The sequence below is a fragment of the Opisthorchis viverrini genome, assembly GCF_000715545.1.
Source record: "Opisthorchis viverrini unplaced genomic scaffold opera_v5_155, whole genome shotgun sequence".
In the NCBI taxonomy this organism is placed as follows: domain Eukaryota; kingdom Metazoa; phylum Platyhelminthes; class Trematoda; order Opisthorchiida; family Opisthorchiidae; genus Opisthorchis; species Opisthorchis viverrini.
This window is the reverse complement of record NW_008751811.1, coordinates 315,321-329,362: the sequence shown is the minus strand read 5'-3', so window position 1 is coordinate 329,362 and position 14,042 is coordinate 315,321. Positions and strand designations below refer to the sequence as shown.

General features: G+C 40.4%; 2 protein-coding genes across 2 annotated transcripts in view; one reads left to right on the top strand and one right to left on the bottom strand.

Moving 5' to 3' along the window:
• Positions 1-13,464, top strand: part of T265_07005 (hypothetical protein) — a gene marked incomplete at both ends in the record, with an annotated part of 14,589 nt that extends 1,125 nt beyond the window's left edge. The window contains 4 exons of the mRNA XM_009172426.1: positions 3,469-3,591; positions 12,671-12,878; positions 13,024-13,189; positions 13,276-13,464. Coding sequence (XP_009170690.1) covers positions 3,469-3,591; positions 12,671-12,878; positions 13,024-13,189; positions 13,276-13,464 — 686 coding nt within the window. The remainder of the gene's footprint in view (positions 1-3,468; positions 3,592-12,670; positions 12,879-13,023; positions 13,190-13,275) is intronic.
• T265_07004 (hypothetical protein) overlaps positions 1-14,042 on the bottom strand; it is a gene marked incomplete at both ends in the record, with an annotated part of 83,805 nt that overhangs the window by 27,578 nt on the left and 42,185 nt on the right. Inside the window, one exon of the mRNA XM_009172425.1 lies at positions 4,969-5,032. Within this exon, the coding sequence (XP_009170689.1) occupies positions 4,969-5,032 (64 nt within the window). The remainder of the gene's footprint in view (positions 1-4,968; positions 5,033-14,042) is intronic.

Here is a 14,042-nt window from a genome sequence, read left to right as displayed (position 1 = left end):
GCAGGAGCAGGGGCGGGTAATGTGATGACAACATTAGTTTACTCGATTCAGTGTTTTTCATTTGCATTGTTTTTAAAACAACAATTTTTCTGAACGGACATATAGACGGCAACTTAGATTTCAGTTGTTGGAGAAACGGGAAGTAGTGAAGTGTTCAGTGCGGCAATTCAGTGTGGTGTACTCTGGTTTTGCTTCACTGACTGTGCATGGCTTTACTAGCACAAAACTAAAGTTGGGTTTCGATAAGACATTAATTAATAATATTTGTGTTGCTTAGCATTATTTCATCATGTTATTTAACTACTTCAGACGTTCCATTTCTAATGATCATCTGATTGGACCGAACACTAGTTGTGGGTCCTGAAAATTGCTCTCATCTCTACTAGAAGACAGGCCATACAAATTATTTGACTGCAAATTCATATGATAAACCATTTCTTCTTAATAACTTGTAGTGAGAGATTTCCCCAACATACCATTCCAAAACCATGGGGAAACAGCTTTTTCTACCTTTATTATTATTATTCTGGTAGTTCACACATCACAGATCACATTGGTTTAGTTATTCGCAATTACGAATTGTAATCCATAGAACCACTGATTATCCAGGTGGATGAAATAATTCCAACGAAAAGATGAAAAATAATAATTCTATCTTGAAGTAAATGTTTTCACGCATTCATAACCCGCTGGTCTGCTGTCGACCAAATCCTCTGGGACGATTAGAACCAGTCAGAAAACACCATTAAAAACATCAACATAATTATTTATAGTTGGTTGACATCCACTAGAAACAAAGGTATCAAGATGCCTCTAGAAAGTTGAGGCATTACAGAGAAGTTATGAGTGCAAGGATAGCCTGCATCCTGTGCTAGGTAGGTTCGCATGGAGCAGAACAAATCTGAGTTGCTATTTCATAAATTCTAAGCTCACCGCATACGGCACAATACTGGAACGTTTCACCACAAACTGTGGTGCACAGAAACTATCCCGTATTTTTTAAAGCAGTTAACTTCATTGAAAGAGATAGACTGAGGATAGCCACAAGAAGAGTTGAACCCCTCGGAGAGGAATTCAGTAAAAAATAAGTACAAGACAATTTCTAGAAATTCAGGCGTAATTTACGTCTTTTTTGTGTCAGAGGTCGGCGCAAACGACCTTTGAGCTCTGCAGCATTCGGGATGGAAGCGCTTCATGTCTTGCTGTCTTGTATGTGCACAGAGCTAAATGTAGTCCATTTGGCAGTGCCCCTGTTATATATATATATATATATATATCAAAAGGAAACCAGGTTAGGTGTTGCAGTTGATGCTTTGAGATAGGGGAAGCTTTGTTGCCAAATATGGTGTACCAGACTGGCCCAAATGGCATAGAAGTATCGTATTTGTGTTAGCTCTGGATTAAGTAATGCTCAGCACAACAAAATAAGCCTTAAATAAGAAGTACCCTGGTGTAAGCAACCAGCTGGTAATCTTGTTACAATTTTATTCTTCTACATTAAGGTGTGATGCACAAGGGCAAACCGCGGCTTACACTGACAAACAAAAAAATTCGTGGTTTGCGTAGCTCATTGAGCGACTACTTTAAGTGTATTGTGCTTGCGTTAGGAAAATACAAACATCTTATTTTCCACTTTTTGCCTTCTTTTTGTAGAAGCCCAACCTCTAAAAGGATTTGCGGTCTGAAACAAAAGATATTCACTTCCTACAGGCATTAACAAACATATCCGGTGTGAAGTTTTTTAATAAAAAACCGTGCCTGTATATCCGGTTAACTGTGGAGTTGGATTGCCGACTGGAGGCACTGGGTTGAGTTAGGATTCCGTGGACAGGAGTGTACACTTGTTGGTGAACACACCAATTTGTTTACTGAATCACAAAATGTTAGGAGGCAGTTTCGGCCGCTTCTCACATAGTGTTACGGATCCATACAAATGCTTGTGCATAGGCCTTAGAATTCTATTACTCAGTGCTGGTAATCCTAGATGATATCGGAAAGCAGAGAAAACCGGTGTGGTATTGAGTTCAGTCCCTTACAGTACAGGGCATAACCAGTTGGACAGTAGTTTATGAGCAGGTCACCAGAGGAAAAATTCACATCTTGACTGGCCTTCCATCTGAGAAGTTGTCATCAGCGGACGCACTCAAATAGTGATCCGTAAATAGAGAATAGCTAGCTTTATATCGTGTCTGAGTTCAAATTATTTGGACTTCTGTCCAGCCACTCATCGCTCATCCGCTTAAACTGATAACCGGAAGGGCAGATGAACGGAATTCCCTTGGGTTTCGTAAAGTGATAATCATTCTTAACAAAAAAGAAACAGCCAACCAGTGTCTTTCAGTTTTCCACTGTAGACTACCTTTTCTCAAATGAGAAATATACTTCAACAATCCCTGATGATAGGCAGATTGATTGTTTGATTTTTGACCTCGCCCAGTCGTGCATTGATTTATTTTTTTCTCTTTGACGAAATACCTAAAGACTGATTCTCCAAACTGGTCTCATATGCTAGCGGTCGGGAGATTCTCTAGGTTTCAAAACTTAATGAAATTCTCAAAAGAGCTTTAAAATGGTCCGGTCTGTGTGGTGAACATCCCCGACGTGATCTATACTGAGGAATAAATGTGTGTTTAACTAAAGAACATGCGGTAAAAAGTTTTTTGTAGACTACTCTGGATGTGTGATTTGCACTATATAAAACCATTCCAGGTCAGTTTTTTAAACAGAAACTTTCTGCTCGATAAACTGCTCGACTATTCACTGTAACCGCTTGCAGCCTAACGACAAAAAGCAACCGTCCGGTATTTCACGCGTTACATTGACGAAGCTTTTGAGAAGACTAACAGGAAAGTGTCCAGATTTGTAAAAGGCAATAAGTACTTTGGATAACAATGTATAATTTAAAATTTTCCACGAAGGCAGTCAAATACAGAACTAGGTTAGAACTGCAGATCCACAGAGAATTTAAGAAATTTTGAAAGATTTATAGCAGCGTTAAAATTAGGTAAAAAAATGTAACATGCCAGTTGATTTGGGCAAATCTGAACAACCTGGTTGCTGATTCGTTTGCCTAACGTGTTAGTTGGATTCTAAACACTTTAACACCAATTAAGGTGACACTGTCAGTATCTGATCTCGCCTTCATTGGTGATGAAAAGTTGGCACCCCGAATGCCCTACAAAGTCCCTGACTATATTCTGTGCTAGTCGTTGGGAAAGTCACATATCATCCAGTGGTTGGGGAGTATCTATATTTGTTTGCATAAACCATATCTCGTTTTTCGTGGATATCTTTTGGTAAGCATTTGTACCATGTGACCGAATTTTTGATTTATTCTAAGTCCCAGTGACGGGTTAGTTTGGCATTAGCTCACCTTTATTCAGTGTGAAAATCAGTATTATTTTAAAAAACTGGAATCGGGAACACAACATCTCATCGTTTATCCTTCATATACTATCCATTTCCGAGCTGTCAATCAGACATTCGGTCGTGAACTTGAAACAGCCAAACACTTACGAACACGCAATGAGCGACGTTTCGATAGGCCTACCAACAAACAGATCGTTTCCGATTGTGTGCAGATTACCTCAGGTGAGTGTCCTCGCAATAATTAGACCAGCGTTGAACTCTGGGGCGAAACATATCGCGTGCGCACCTATGAACTCAAAACCTTCCATTTTCCTTATTTATGAATTGGGAATGGCAGACGAGGTTGTTATCATTACGGAGGGACTTCTCCCAGACCAGCGTGAACTCTGGGGCGAAACATATCGCGTGCGCACCTATGAACTCAAAACCTTCCATTTTCCTTATTTATGAATTGGGAATGGCAGACGAGGTTGTTATCATTACGGAGGGACTTCTCCCAGGCTGCTTGATTTTACTTCTGTTCACCTTGACTTACAATAGTTCATATTTACTATCGTCGTGTGAAGAATTATTAGGATAAACAGCAGGACAATTAGCAGGTTGTCACTTTCAATTTTTTTCATTGAACAGTGAAGTTCATCGAGCCTGCAGGATTAAGAACTCAATACCATGGATGCTTAGTAGTCACCACAGAGATATCCTACAAAGTAACCAATGTGCTTGTTCTGCAACTTCTTTCCGGTTGAACCTGTATATTTTCAACAACTTAAATATTATGGACCGATATTCCTACATAAGTGCAATACGTTTTACAAGCGTGGTGTACAAATGAATCGTGTTTTTCCTTGACGCAATACGAGCTAGTATCTAAGTGACAAGCCAGTCATCAAGCATATCTACCCTTTTCGATAACCATAAAACACAAGCCAAACTGTTAATTATTGGGGCCAGTTTCACTGAGTTAAAAATATTGACTGCTTGGGCATTAGAAGATAACAGCGCCTCTTCCTACAAGTGGATTAATTTCGGCTGGCAACAGCTTGTTAAATGACCAAAGTATCAACTTCAATAATCAAAGGAATTGATGCTGATCATCCCTTTTTCGGTTTTATTTGATTGGCTAGCACGGAAAAATGTATGAAACCAAGAACAAAAGGAAACCCGAGAAAAAGCAAAGAATCCTTCAGAAAAGGGGTAAAAAGATGTAAAATGTCCGCTTTATTTGATTGGCATACGCCATTCAACCCCAATATCGGACTGCTGTGTGGACATCTTAAACTAACCTGAAATCGGGTTAATTAGAGCTGAACAAAATGAAATAAGGAGGTTGCAACATTTTACAGCGAATTTCTATCTGTGTTGCCACTCCGAAGCTAAATTTGTTACTGTGTACCTGAAATGCTGAGGCTCCCAGTTTCGTCCTATAAACCGTTATCTTATTTGGGAACGGGCTCAGCTATGAATGCTCTACATTCTTTTAAGATGAGGACATCTCGGCACGCCATAAAGGACGTAATTTGAGTTGTGCATTTTGTTGACAGCAGCCTGCCTCCAGAACAATTTTACTTAGAGTGTGTGGGATTTTTAAAACTACCATACCCGGTATCTACGGCAGGAACAAAAAACGAAAACTGGTCAGGTCCGAACATCAGGTGGTGATATCCTAAAAATAAATAGAGAGGATATCAGCCCATCTGAATTAGACTTGGCACGGTAGTACTGATAGCTCAAATTACCTGTATGATCGCCGCTATCTATTGGTTTTGTTCTTCAAATCATGTTACGTCATATCTTACCTACGGCGGCCATGCCTGCTGATATTTGTCTCATCTAAGCTTGTAGACTGATTCCGAAACTATAAAATCCATTTTAGATGTGCCTAGTAATAAAAATAGAAAGTTTCGACTTAATATTGCACTTTATTGCTATTCATACTAAATTATTGTAACAATATGTTAGTGTCTGTAAAAAATGTCATAATCTTTGACGCAATAATCCTTCGCATCATATCGCTTAGATCTTTCTTTTTGAAGTTTTCTTATCAACCAGATATTTCCGAAGTACTTACTCCCTTTATTGCTAATCATGATGATTAAGCTAACATTGCTGTAGGAAGAATAGAATAAAAAACAAAATAGCCGTCTTAAATATGCACCCGTCACTTGCGCTAAGCCACTGCAATGAGTGAGTAATTTTTCTTAAAACTAACAGCGTTTTAAAGGACTACACAATTTGGTTGACGTATTCAGTCAGGCCAAATTTCGAGCTCTATAACAGAGACACTACCGGAGAAGAAGTACTTTCTTGCGTTGCGCATGGAAACCTAGATAAATGTTATGATTTACTTTTTATCTGGTAGAAAATGTATGGCTGCTAATTCGCTGGTCTTAGGTTATATATCGAAATTTACAAGAAAACACCCCTTGTCAGTTGTTTAACCGATCAGATTCCAATTTTGTTACCTGCAGACAAATAATTTCGAAAATTGCTGCGGAAAGGTGTAGTTTGATGCAGGCTTTTTGAATATTATCAGAACAAGGAAATGAGCATTCACCACTTGGACGGCTAGAATCGTAACATTAGATGGCATGATCTCACTTTTGTTCAAAGAATGAATAAATGGGCATCGTGCACCCCAGTATCAACCAACTTGTGAGTCTCAGTGCCAACATTTTGAAAGAATCAACTGAGTTCATTAATTTGGTACGTTATTTGAGTGAGCATCCTTAGCAACGATGTACACGAATTTTTGGTATAAAGGTGGTCTGGTTTGCTTAGGCTTATCTCAAGTCTGTGTAAATTAACCAGCCAAGCAAATGAGTTATCCAGAAACCACTTTATACACAATCATTAATGGGACTAGCTGTGAAACTAGGTAGTTCATGTTACCATATAGCTCATTCTCCAAGATAACGGAATAGGCGATATATTGAGTTCAAAATACTTACTGAAGTCTCCATTCGACATTAGTTTTGCAAACTATTTGAGGGCATTGGCATGGGACCAAAATAAGGATTTGGCAACTTTTTTGGATGACTAGTTTCAATTCCAAAAATATGTTCATCGCGTAGAATAAACTATTCAATGCTGCTATCTCTACGAGTATGCTGACGCATAGTATATGTTGTTTTGTCTTTAGACTAAATGTGCTTTTTTGAGGAATCACTGGGCAGTTCTGGACACTCAGGGCTAAACAAACTTCAATCAAATGAAACACTATATTGGCTATAGTGATGCCGTTACATACAATCTATAAAAATCCTGGACAGAAATATGATTTGAAAATAAATCACACCCATTTTGACAGACTGGTTTTAAGACTTCAGTATGATGAAAATGTTAACTTTATATTTGCACGGTTCTGTCCATACCAAGCATTTCTTAGGCGCAATTTAAGAGGAATTTTCATCCGTTTTACCATCGTTTACATTACTTTGCCAGATTTTTCCTTACTCAGTATGGAGAAAATTTAATTTGAACATAGAGTAAGTTATGTTGCGTCATGACGCTTCTGGATATACAAATGGAATGCTACTTAAACAGCCCAAACTGCTGAAGACAAGTGTAATCCGAGACAATTAGAAATTTAAAAAAGTGTAGCTAGTGTTTTTGAGATTGTGCACTCAAATTGTTGGTTGATTAGATATATGCTATTTGTCTGATGTTCCAGCCACCCAATTCTTGCATGAATCCGGCCAAAATTTTGCAGCTTTGCTCCAGTAATTACAGTCTTCTGAGTTTACCCCTCTCATGCTTACCTTATTGTATTAAACATAGATAAAGTTGCCTGAGAACATCATAAACGAGGTATTCAGCTGGGTTCCAGGTGAGTCTCTTCTCTCGGCCAAATTAGTTTGCAAATGAGTGTATATTCGCTAATAAAGACAGTTCTCAAAGAAAGTAATTGAAAACAGGGGGACAAGTAAAATACAACTAAATGTCACACTCACCTTTCAGCTGCGTGTGAGGTCACTATTACCTTCGAGAAAAATTTACTTTGCTTCAACTAACTTATAAACGCTTGTGACCGCGTTCTTAGGTGTGTGCACGCGTGCGTGCGTGCGCGTTATCAAACAGGAAATGCTCGCTATTGCCAGACGGATAATCTGATTGGCTGCTAGCGGTAGCTGAATTTGCACGGAGGCTCACTATTGTCGTGCGTGAGATGTTTACCCCAATCACAAAATGTAACCTTGTGGCATAAAAATTTGTCACATTTCCTTCATAATTATCCCATGTTTAATGCTTTAAAGCCCAAAAACAGGGGTCGTAAGGAGTTTCTGAAATGTTCATTAGCAGTTTCTAGTATGCACACGATGCCCGACTAGCTGGGCATGCCAACACAAACCCCAAACGTCATCGTGACACCTAATTTGTTCCACGTTGAAGTCAGTTCATCCTAGCCGTATCCCAGCTACTATTTGCAGTCTTCATTATACGCGTTCCGACAATACTCGAAACTACGAAAATCTATTCATCTGCGAGCTCGTCTTCCCAGATTAGATTACCCTATCCACCCAAGGCCCGAATTAGCAAGATTTCTCATATCATTTAATTTTTCTGGCCTTGGTGGTAAACTTTCGGGACGCTAGGTATTCCGTGTACGATATAGCAGTAAGACCGTTCGAAAACTGTTGAGAAGCACTGACTAAATGCCAGGAAGTTTGGTCCCCGGGCACAGACCAGATAGAATTCCGATTCAGATTTAGTTCACTTATATCAGATTCGTAACTTACCCAAATTTTTGAGTTGATAAAATATGCCTAAAAATGACAGCCATACGCTTAAATTCCGGCTTGGTTGTTTTAAAACCTAATTGTAAGTAATACTGATAGTGGCAGTCCGAAGTTTATGTTGCCGTGAGCCTAAGGGATTGGATGTATAGAATTTTCGTTCTTGAGAAACTTTTGTGTAGACGAGCAAATAGCAAAGACTGCTTGTAACCTAGGCATTTACAAGATGCTACAAATTTTACAGCAAGAGGGTTTTCAAGGCGGACAGTATTTATCTATTCGTGGAATGGGCAAAGACGATTTAAGAGAGATGTGTCTTTATTTACACTGATAGATTAACGGCTGGACGAGCCTGCTATTGACGCAAACAAACATAGATAAGTCATAAAAGCACGACTTAACATATAAAGCGGGCATTGAAAATCTCTATGTGCAGAGCAATGTTGCTTTTCGCGCCTTACGGCAAAGAATACTATAAATGGCAAGTTTGGTTCCAATACTTTGAGCAGCCCTACAGTTACTTCTGCTCAGAGCCAACCAAGAAGATTGATGATCCAAAGTAGATTGCCTCAGTCCGACTCATTTTTTATGGCCGCGATTAACCACAGAGATAAATTTAAACTCAATCTTTAATATCACAAACTAGACTCACAATGGAAAATTTTACAGAGCCGGATGCGTGCAATGTTTTCTGGAAGGATTTTTTAAGGTACAGATTTAACTTTCATGCTCTGAGCAAAGATAAATTGGCAGACAAACGATATTCTTTTAAGGCTGGGGTTGGTTACAAACTCTCTGAACACGAATGCCACAGGACGGCTGACGCGAACACAGAACTAAATCCATAGTCAGCACCGATTTGGCGCTGCACCAAACCAGGTTAATTGAAAAAATAATAGCAATTTAAATGCAGAGTGCATGAGGACCATCAATTGGGTTTGAGGCTGTTGGATAAAAACTTACAAAAGCATAGTTAGACCTTCAGGTTCGAAGTTGACTAGAGGGCACAATTATTTGTTGACTACGTAAGCATCCCCCAAGTAGACTACAAACGTGTTCCCTTCACGTGGCGGAGGCCCGTTGCTGAGTGAAGGCTACTTGACATTGGCCAATTTGACCCCCCCAACCCCCCCGAATAACATTGGGATACTAGGATTTTGAATGCAGAACAAATTAGAAGATTGGCTCGTGCTGAAATTTCAAAGGATCCTAGACAGACAACACACAAAATCAAGTCTCTCCAAGACTATGAAGCAGGCTGTAACGAAAGATCACCAGCTTGAAGCCAGTCTCGACAAAAATGGACTGTGGAAAATGGGACGAAAATATTCGGTTACTGAGATTGACTCCACAATTTCACCAATTCTTCAGCGAACAATATCGCTGAATCTACAGTAATGAAGAAGGCTAGATCAAAATAGTCTTTATTCTGTGAACGCCTACATGCATCAATGAATAGTTGGGGGAAATTTTGTCGTATTTTCACCTTTATCTTCCTGGAGTTTTTTTGAGAGACCTGTGGACCGAAAAAATTAAAAAACCTGCAGCGGACAAACGCTCACCACATCTCGACATTTACTAACTGTATGCTGAATTTATCCAACCACCCCTTGGATGTCAAATAAAATTGGCTAACTCACAGTGGGGAACCAAACACATGACTCTTTCGTGTCGAACAAACTAGTGTCAGCGGGGACTCCATGGCATCTGGAAATGACGACCAGGTGCCATAGTGGAGAAAGTTCGTGGTAAGAAATTGTGAAATAATATGGAGCTGAGAATGTCTATGAATGTCATAGTTATGCAACAATAATTCCGGTAGGAGAAATATTATTACTATGAAATTATGCACCTTGGTGATTTAACAAAACTTCTGTGATAATACTCCGAGAAGTTGATCAAACTTAGACATGTTGGACGCAATCGCTCCAAAATTTTTATGGTGGCGGGTCTGTCTTATTCTTGAAGAAAAAAGCACAAACGTTATAGAGAAAATAAGCCAACGAAAGTCCCATTCGTTTACTTATCAATCATGTTTGTTTTGGTGGCACTATGTATTGACCTTTTTTCAAGTCTTTCGATCCTTTTAAACACTCATGTTAAGCCTTTACACTGAGCACGGTTTTATAGCTGGATCCCTTGGACACAGTTCTGCAGACCCTGATAAGTTTACTGGCCCGTATTCATGGCTCTTATTCACTCTGCTTGTATCTCTGCTTGTACCTATGTTACCTGGAGGGCTCAAACATTACTAAACAGTAGTGACATTCTCAAAAAGCGTTTAGTGACGCATGTGAGTTATAGTCAACTGGATGTGGCTCCAAACTGTTTACTTGAATTTCGCTTTATACCACTTTTTTCCAAAATGTCCCAAAATCCATAAAACACAGAGTCGCACCATGGTGGGGTTGTGTGTTTCTCAAATTTCGCTATCTCAGTAGCAAACTAACAATAAGGATGCCTTGAAATCTCAAAGACGGGAAATCCCAATGCGCCTGACGCAATTAGGAATGATATTTTTCTTTCTTATGTAACATGAAGGGCGCCATGTAGTTGTAGTTGTTATACTCTTATCTAACAACGAGACAGGAACGGTGTTCTGGCGTTTTATTCGAGTGCTTGTTTGATTTCATCAACAGTGTCTGCTCAAGCTTCTGGTTAGCCACTGAACAAAGTAGATTCTGAACACTAAAGTACCAAACAAGGAGAACTAATAGAAAAACGTGCATTTTTGTCAGTGGCAAGGTGCTCCTTTTAGGCAGTGCAAACCACACATCGTCTGGAATTTTTAAATATCTGTCGCGTTCCAGGCTGAGACCGACAGACTTTGAAGTACAGATTTGATGGAGACCACTAGAGCATCTGGTCTAGGAGTGAGAAGCTCATCGAAATTCCACACGCAGCCATGGCGCACTTTGAGACGTAATATATCTAGATACTTGGACGTAAAGTGTCCTTTGTGACTAGCCCTCGCGAACACAGCAACCCTTTTGGTGAGCGCTCTCTGCATACATTAGTCGAAATTGCGTTACACCAGTTCTCTCACGCTGTATCCGTTGTCAAGTGGTGACGGTTACTTTGGAGTACCAAGTAGCCATCGGGTAAACACATTTCGGTTTCAGTAGAAATTTCGTCCTGCAAATGAAGCCAACCTACGCTGAAAAGGGCATAAGCATTATGCAGTTGTTTGATCCCTTTTAAAAAACACCAGCAACCTAAAAGTGGATCGTAACAAGAATAGTTTATAAGACGAATTAATCTTGAATCTCACATTTCGTCATGCAAAGATCCAGTCGAAACAAAAACACACGAGCCGGTTTCCGTAGTTTAAGGATAAGTGACTCTTTCTTCTGTCTAAATGTGTGTTCATCTCACTTGTGGACGAACTCTGAGTGAACAAACCACTATCCCGGTAGTCACGGGTTAGAAGCCGTCTAGAGTTTGGCAAGATGCGCAGTGCGGTTTCTGTTGCTGTCTGAATGAGATTTTTAGTCGAGCTAATCTTGCATACATCTTCCAGTACTAACCCACGGACACCAATTCAGTAACTATCTCTCTGTGAGAATTCTATTGCAATATAGAATACTGCAGATTAGTCAAAGTTAAGAAGTTACTGCTACCTGGTTTTACAAATTGAAACTCGCATTCATTTGTGAACAGTCTGCAAAATGAATGTTATACCAAATAATTGGCGAACACGTTTAAAGCTAACCAAGTTCTGGTTAGCTTCAAGTAAACCCGCAAATTTTGGGTCGAAAAATAGCACGGAGTTTCATATAAGTCGCATTACCAGCGCCGCAGTATAAGACGGCCCTTGAAGAGCCATCAAATACAATCGCTAAATCGGCTTCACGGACTGAGTTGCACTCATTTCATTCAAACCTGGCTAGGTTCATTTGGCATATGCAGAAAATGATGCAGAGTCAGATGTGTGCTTTGTCTGGTGTTTTCACTAAATTGTCATTAAACAGACAACTAGTCGGCCTGTAGCACTTGATAGTTCAATCAAAACAATAATACATTACAAAATATGTGGCTTTTCTTCACACTACATCAGGTGCTAGAGAGACCGTGATTCTTAAAAACAGTAATACCATCGGGCCACATCGGCGGTCGCTATACTAGGGGATGTCCATGCGACACTCACGGAGTTTTTCATACTGAGCTGGTCATCGGGTGGAGGTTTGACACTCCAGGTTTGGGATTGGAACGTGTGTTTTGACTGCTTCTCCAGGAAATAGTAATGCACTAGCATTCTCCGCTTTGCACTGCTACCTTACAGCTAGGTTTTTGGGTTAACGTCTTTACTCGAAAATCCTAATTTTCCGCCCGTAGAGATATGGTTGGTCTGATAGTATCCGAGCCCATCTAGTACTGGGATTTCTAAAACTAACAATATTCTCATAGCAAATTGGCCGTCGCGTGATGTCATAAGCCGAGTCGTCTTAATTGCTGTATAGAGCAGGGTGGATAAGTGAAAACAGACTACAGCTGACGTCTCCCCTCTTTCACACAATTTTTTTTTCACTCTCCCCACCACATTCATAACTGTCTTCTTTTGGGCCCAGCATTTAGGACTGATGAGCCCGTTTGTCTTGCATCGTATTTGCATGCAACACCTGCGCGCCACATTGAGGCGACTTCCTCAGGCATCTCGAAACTGATCTTCAAGCCCCGACGCACACTCAATATGGCCGCCATCAATGTCCACACTCTGAAGCAAGCAAGTCAAAAAGCAGCTCTTACAACCATATTAGATTTGCTTACTGTTGATGTGTGCTGGGTACCGGGAACATGACTCTAAGGTACAATTACAGTGGTTGAGCCAACTATCCCATCTCTTTTCGGCTGCTTATAACTGGCGATCCGAAAGCTGATGCGACATAGTGTGCTGGGTTCTATACCGTCTTAAATCACAAAGCTCTTTGAGCTTCGCATCGGCTCCAGATGTCTCTTCCAGCAACGTCCGCGAAAAACCTCAAAATCCGGAAGGTATTCTTTATCTATCTATTTTGTCTATTAACGTGCAGATCGACTGTAGCCCTGATACCATGCGACCTTTAGGACCCCTTGAGAACCCTGTTACGGTGTGTTAAATGCTCTCGTATCCTTGTGTATGCTGTAGATTTAAGTACGCAGGTGGGCATACATATCGCAGCTGAGACTCAAGTAGAGAGCTGAGTTGAATTGGACCCGAAGCAAACGTACAGTGGCGAGCGAGTTCTTCAGCTATGTGCTGACTGCAGGTTGTCTATATGCAGCAACAACTTCCGAAATAGCCCAATTCTACTGTTCACACGGTGTGAACCAACAGCGTCTCAGCCGCGGAACTAAATTGATTTTGTCACCATCAATAACTTAGTGCCACTCGTTTTGGAATGCTTGTGTGGTTTGTGACCGTACACTCTTCCAGAGTCGCTTCTCTTTACTCTCCTGATCCATGTAAGAAGTAGACAACTGACGTAGCAACTGAGACTGTGGCAGATCCCGAATTTAGGCTAATTTATTAGAGCTGTCTTCTTGATTCTATCTGAACTTATGTAGCGTCTCTTATCGATTGCTACTTGAATACGATCGCCAATACCTTCCACAGTGCCGAGAGATTTGCCTGTATCGTGGCCCGCAAAAGAAAATGAGGTCTACGTCTACATGTGATTTATCAGGCACCACCAAGCTCCTGGTTCAAATGACCTCTCGTCTACATGGTTCAAGAGAGGGGTAAAGAACTCAGTCGGCGATTCTTCGAGCAAATTTGCTTTCGTATGGGATAAGTAGACCGTTTTAGATTGCTGGAAAAAATCGGCTATAGTGCGCGCCTTTATAAACGGGGCCGTTGGAGCGTGCGGAAATTACAGGAGATTAGTTTTCCACAGTGATAACAGGACACTTGGCGTCCATTTTCCCTCTTCGACCAATGGTAGCCCGCGAAGCATCGATTCG